General features: G+C 52.1%; 1 protein-coding gene across 1 annotated transcript; it reads right to left on the bottom strand.

The window, feature by feature from the left end:
- Positions 1-419: 419 nt before the first annotated feature.
- On the bottom strand, positions 420-5,420 carry LOC103638616 (putative transcription factor bHLH041). The gene is given in 8 exon segments (XM_008661476.4): positions 420-880; positions 3,298-3,681; positions 3,789-4,525; positions 4,528-4,600; positions 4,709-4,723; positions 4,854-4,959; positions 5,052-5,153; positions 5,254-5,420. Coding segments are annotated over 8 exon segments (1,641 nt in total). The 5' UTR covers positions 5,385-5,420; the 3' UTR covers positions 420-787.
- Positions 5,421-5,813: the final 393 nt, after the last annotated feature.

The following is a 5,813-nucleotide window of genomic DNA, read 5'->3' as shown; positions in this document are numbered from 1 at the left end:
ATCTAAAATGTAAATTTAGCAAATGACCTCGGATGTAGAAAGTGTCAAAACAAAAGTTGTAGAACTTCAAAAGATATGAAACTCTATAGTTGACAACCTTTTCGTTTGAATTAGTTTAAAGCCTAAAACAATCAATTTACACTCAGTTGGTTATAATATGTGGAAAACAAAGCTACAATATTGGTATATAGTAGGTGATAGGTGGAATGGTAGAGAGTGTTGTACGCGACGGGAGGTTGTAGGTTCGATTCCCACCTGTGCTGCATGCTTTGACAGAGACGAGCGGGTGGTAGGTGTATTTTTTCCTATTTTTAAAGTCATTTTTATTTTTTTAGAAAATATTTTCATTGATGGTTTTATTACATCACCGTCCGTGGAAAATCGAATTTTACTGGCGATTCCTATTACCCGCATGCACAAAAAATCCATGCTACTGACCTCTAGTATTAACGGTTGTAAAAACGTCGCTACAAATAGATTTACAACGGTCGTATAACAAACATCATCCTCAGACTGCAAGATGTGAGCATACGTGGCTAATCATCTGCTGTCTCTTTACCTCTTCCTTCGTGGCTGACCTAGCTACCTACTACAACAACGCCAAGAGCTAGTCAAATCTTACCTAAAGGACCATAAGACAGGGAAAACAATTGAAACGGACACATCGCTGCCACCACCAGCAGTAGTAGTAGTCTTTCCGCTGTCTGTCCTAGCTGATCGAGTCAAAACTGATGTGCTAGCCGATGGAGCTAGAAAAGGCTCCGTCGCGTTGGGCCCCCACTGCAGCCTACGGCGGCGATGAAGGTCCTGCCACCGCATCCTCGACAGCCTTCGCGACAGCTTCCTTGAGGGATGTCTCGTCCAGATCGTCGTTGCCACCCTGCAGCGTTCGTTTGACAAGTAGTAGCAACCCATCGTTAGCTAGGCTTCACCAACAAGTATACTACTACTCCTACATATACTTTTCAAAGCTCTCCCGCTACGTCACACCAGTCATTAGTTATAAAGTATTTATTTGTCAGGATGACGGCGTCAGAAACAACTGATTAAGAAAGTGCACCTAGACGGTACGGTATATATATCCTTTTGAAAGATGACATCATTCATACATAAGGTGATGCTTTTTTTCTTTTCATCCGCGTATTATTTCAGAAATGTCTAAGAGTTAAGAAATGCTATGTGATTTTACCAGTCCATACTGCTTCGTGTATGAAAAGTATGCTACTTAATAATAACGCTACAAACCGATAGACTAGACCGTGTTCAACGGCTGTGGCGAACTGCTAGGCATGACAATTTAACCCGCGGGTTCGGGTACCCGTCGGGTACCCGACCCGACGGGTGCGGGCGCGGGTGCGTTTTTTCACCCACGGGTGTGACCCGAACCCGACCCGCACCTTTTCGGGTTCGGGTTTCTCACTTCACCCACGGCCGGTGATCCACGGGTACCCGAACCAAACGTGAACGCCAATCCAAGTATCCCCAGTCCCCAGTCTCGAAGACTCGAACTGCTGGCCCAAGCCCAACTGAGACCTAAACCTAATCGGCTAATCCCCTCCCAGGTCCCAGTCCCAGCAGCCGCCAGCCGCTCTCTGCCTCTCTTGCTCGCAGCCGCATCCCCTCCCAGGTCCCAGCAGCCGCTCTCTGCCTCTCTTGCTCGCAGCCGCCGCCCACCGGCCACCGTAAATCCCAGTAGGCCAGCAGCCCAGCCGCGCCCAGGTCCCAACGGCAACGGCCACCGAGGTCCCAAAATCCCAGCAGCCCAGCGCCCCAGCCGCGTCCGCGCGCTTTGCTTCTGCGGAGTGCTGACCTCGCCGCGCGTTGGACGGCCGCCGGAGGCTGGAGCTTCTACTGACCTCGCCGCGCGCTGGAGCAGTGTAGCTTCTGCTGACCTCGCCGCACGCTGGACGACCGCTGGAGCTTCTGCTGAGTGCTGACCTTGCCGCACGCTAGAGCAGTGGAGCTTCTGCTGATGGCTGACCTCGCCGCACGCTTCTGCTTCTGCTGCCCAGCCGCGCGCTTCTGCTTCTGCTGCCCAGCCGCGCGCTGGTCGCTGGAGGTCGCCCGTCAGCCACTCGAAACCCGACGGGGACCCGAAACCCACCCGAAACCCGATGGGTGCGTGTGCGGGATTCCACCCGCGGGTGCGGCCGCGGGCGGGTTTGGTCACATTTCGCGGGTGCGGTCGCGGGCGGGTTTTTGCTCCACCCGACCCGAACCCGACCCGTTGCCATCCCTAGAACTGCCCTCTCTCCCCACGTTAACTTATAGCGCCCCTCTTTCCTTTCAATGTATATCCCAACGGTCCCTCCTTTCGGCTACAGTAATAGAAGAGCATACAGTATTTCACCAGATGTGGGGAACGTGGGATAAATTAATTGATAATAAATGATAAATTGGTATGTAAAATAATATTTTATGGTTTTAGTGGACCTGAATATATAGGGAGAACTTAGGTGAAAGCGCTATATTAGATGAAGTCATGAAGATATAGAGGAAGAGATGTTGCTAATGTGGTGAGATAGTGGGATATAAGAGCGAAAATATAGAGGAGATCGTTGAAGACGATCTTACCGTGTTGAGCTTGAGAGAGCTGAGAGAGGAGAATACGTAAACAAAAGTTACTTAATTTACCAAGGTTATTTAGCACATGTGCGCATTCAACTACGTTTGAGTGAGTCATGTGCGATGGAGTCATGTCTTGTAGAACCAATTCAAAGTAGGGTTAGTTAGCTGCCAGTTTGTCCTATGCCGCATGCATATGCAGTCTACGGTTTTATTTACTACAGGCAAATCTGGTCAAGATTCTTTAAAGGTCTTTTTTTTTCTTCCACTAAACCCTCCTTTGCATATTTGAACTAGTTTTTTTTCATTGGACATTTCAAAGACTTCTTTTAGAGTTAAAGGAGGGTCACATTTCGATGTGTTTTTTTCTAAGCCAGGTCAAGGACATCAATGTTCATTTCCTCTCCAGGGCGCCGCCGCCGTCAACGGTAGACCCATGGAAGTCTAACATCAAAATAGAATATTGACCGTACTATTGTACATCTAGCTCCTCCACGTAGGATCGTTTTGTCTTTGCGTGATTATTATGTGCAGTGCATGCAATGTTAAGAACAACAACTAGTTCATCAATCTTATTCCCGGTGTTCGTTCCAACTTATAGGTCGTTTTTGTTTTGTTGTAAGTATAGTGTTTTCTACCTTGAGCATCAAAAAAGTTATTAACAACGTTTAACTTGACAAAAACTAAAATAAAAACTGATATGTATAGTTGAGATCAGAAGGCCATGCATACCGTGGCTTGCAATATGATGGCGACTTGTGCATGGGCGCCGCTCCGCTGCCGAGCATCGACGGTCACCACGGTGAAGCGCCCCATCTCCTTAATCTGAGCGAGCATGGCGACCACAACCTCCGACAGATCGCACTCAGCCCGCGCTGTCACCCTAATACTCACTTGCCGAGGTCGACAGGACGTTGAACTCGAGGTCGATGCGCCGGTGGTCACATCAACGGCCACTCTTTCCGACGGGTCGTCGTCGCTCGGCGTTTGCTGGGTCTCGCCGGGCAAGCCAAGCTGCGCCTCCAACCTCCGGTTCCTCTCCTCGAGCTCCGACACATCGGCGATCAGCTTCTTCATGTACTCCGTCGTGTTCGCAAGGACAGTTGCCTTGTCCTTCTTCAGATCGATCACGATTGCACGTGTAATTAAATATTATAATCGAATTCGCGCGATGTCATGAACTCTTGGAAGCCAAGCAATGCCATGATATTTTTCTATCGTACCTTTGTTCCGGGAGGGAGCAGTGCCCTGAGGGTCTGGAAGCTCTCGTTCAGGCGCTCGCGCCGGCGCCGTTCCGAGAACATGTGGTGAAGCTGGCTGCTGGTGTGCTGCTGCTGCGTCGTCGTGGGCGGCTGCGTGGCGGCGACGGCATCTTCATGTTGCTGGCGCGCTTCTGCGAGCTCCCGGTGGCGCATTGCCATTTGCAAGCTTACCATGAGCGCGATCGACGTCTTGATCATCCTCTGCCCCGGCACGCCAGGCCGTGGCCGCGCCCTGGGCGAGAGCGCCGCGTTGTACGCCCTGAACGCCCCCCTCCAACGCCGCGGCGACGACCGCTGAGCCCGGTGGCGGACGAGCCATGGAGAGGACGCCGGAGGCACGGCTATGGACGCTAGCGGTGGCGGCGCGGAGGAGGAGATGACGGCGAGAATCGCCTGCGTCATTGCAGCCTGCTCGCTGTCGGGGTCCAGGAACGGCGCTTGCCCGCGTGGGCCGTACACCGGCGCGGCCAAGCCGGGCAGCGGCACAGCCCGGTGCAGCTGCCGTTGTTGAGAAGATGGCTCGGTGGTGCCGGTGGCGGCAGCCGCTGCGGCAGCAGACGATGTGGCCATTGAGCGGATGAGCGAGGAGTACTCGGGGCTCCCGATGGAGAGGGACGGCATGGAGGACGATGAAGACGAAGGCACCGTTGGCGCTGCCTGCATGAGCTCCTCCAGGAGCGAGTCCTGCAGTGGGTCGCCACCGCTGGCGCCGAGGTGCTCGACGACAACCCGACCTCGATCTCTCCGTTGTCGCAGCCCATGAACACCGCCATCTGCACCACCACCTCGATCGAGGAGAGCAGATCAGCCGCACGGTCGTCATGTCCATTTATGGGATGCAACGCAACGCAACAAAATATAGGAGTAATCGCGAGACGTACCTTCGTGCCGGCTTCCTGTTACAACATCGACAGACAATGCAGAAATTTCAGCAATCAGAGCTCAGAGGTAGCGTGAAGGAGACTTGAAAGAAAAAACGAATCCATTTAAAGTTTGCAGGATGAGATAGATGGCGCATCTACTGACGTGGTAGAACTGTAGCTGCACCGGCAGCAACGCCGACGTCGTGAGGTCCGCCTCCGGCAGCTCGATGTACGGGCAGCTGTCCTTGTACGCCCAGCCGGGAACGCAGCTGCAAACTCAGCCACCACCGTCAGATACCGACCGATCGAGCTAAACCAATCCATGGCTGAACCTGAAATTGAGTTGCAATGCAAAGCTAACCCGCTCACGATGCCGCAGAGCGCTCTCCGGTACTCATCAAACACCGCCGTTGCGCGAGCGACGCTGCCGTTGGAGATCCACGCGTCCACGCAAAACAAATGCCTGCCCATTGAAATGCACGCCGTGAAACGAATGAACGAAGGGTAGAGGGGAAAGAAACTGACGACCACATGGAAGTGGAACCGCACCAATGGCGAGCTACCTGGAAGGGAGCTGCTGGCCGGCGATCATCGGCGCCCAAAGGCAGATGTACAGGCAGCCGGGGATGCGAGCCGCTGCGCGCTGCAGGACTCGCGCCCGGGGTCCCGCCGCGAGAGTAAAAATGGCGTCCATAAGCAGAACGGCGCGGGTGTCCCTCTCATCTCTGGAGGCTACGGAGTCATGGTAGAGGCGGTGTCCTATTTGTACCTGTGTTCCATGGCGGGAGAACTTGGGAGGAAGGGGGATGGGGAGGGAGTAGGTCCCTACGTGACAATCGTTTGACAAGTACAAAAAGTGACGCCAAAAAGAGGTTGAGAAATAGGAACAATGCTTCAGCCAGCAAAAGGAAAATAAATGTGAAAATTGGATTCACTCGAACTCTGATTTTATCCAGTATAGCCTATTAGATAATTAGGCAATGCAAATTCATGCATAATTTAATTCATAAACATGCATAATTTAATTCATAAAAATAACAAAATATGTGTGAACAGCTGTAACAAAAAAGACACCTAGTTATGGTCATTATATGGTTTTGGATTGTTGAGTGACAGCATGGTA

The sequence above is a fragment of the Zea mays genome, chromosome 9 (assembly GCF_902167145.1).
Source record: "Zea mays cultivar B73 chromosome 9, Zm-B73-REFERENCE-NAM-5.0, whole genome shotgun sequence".
NCBI lineage: Eukaryota > Viridiplantae > Streptophyta > Magnoliopsida > Poales > Poaceae > Zea > Zea mays.
This window is presented reverse-complemented; position numbering and strand designations above follow the sequence as displayed.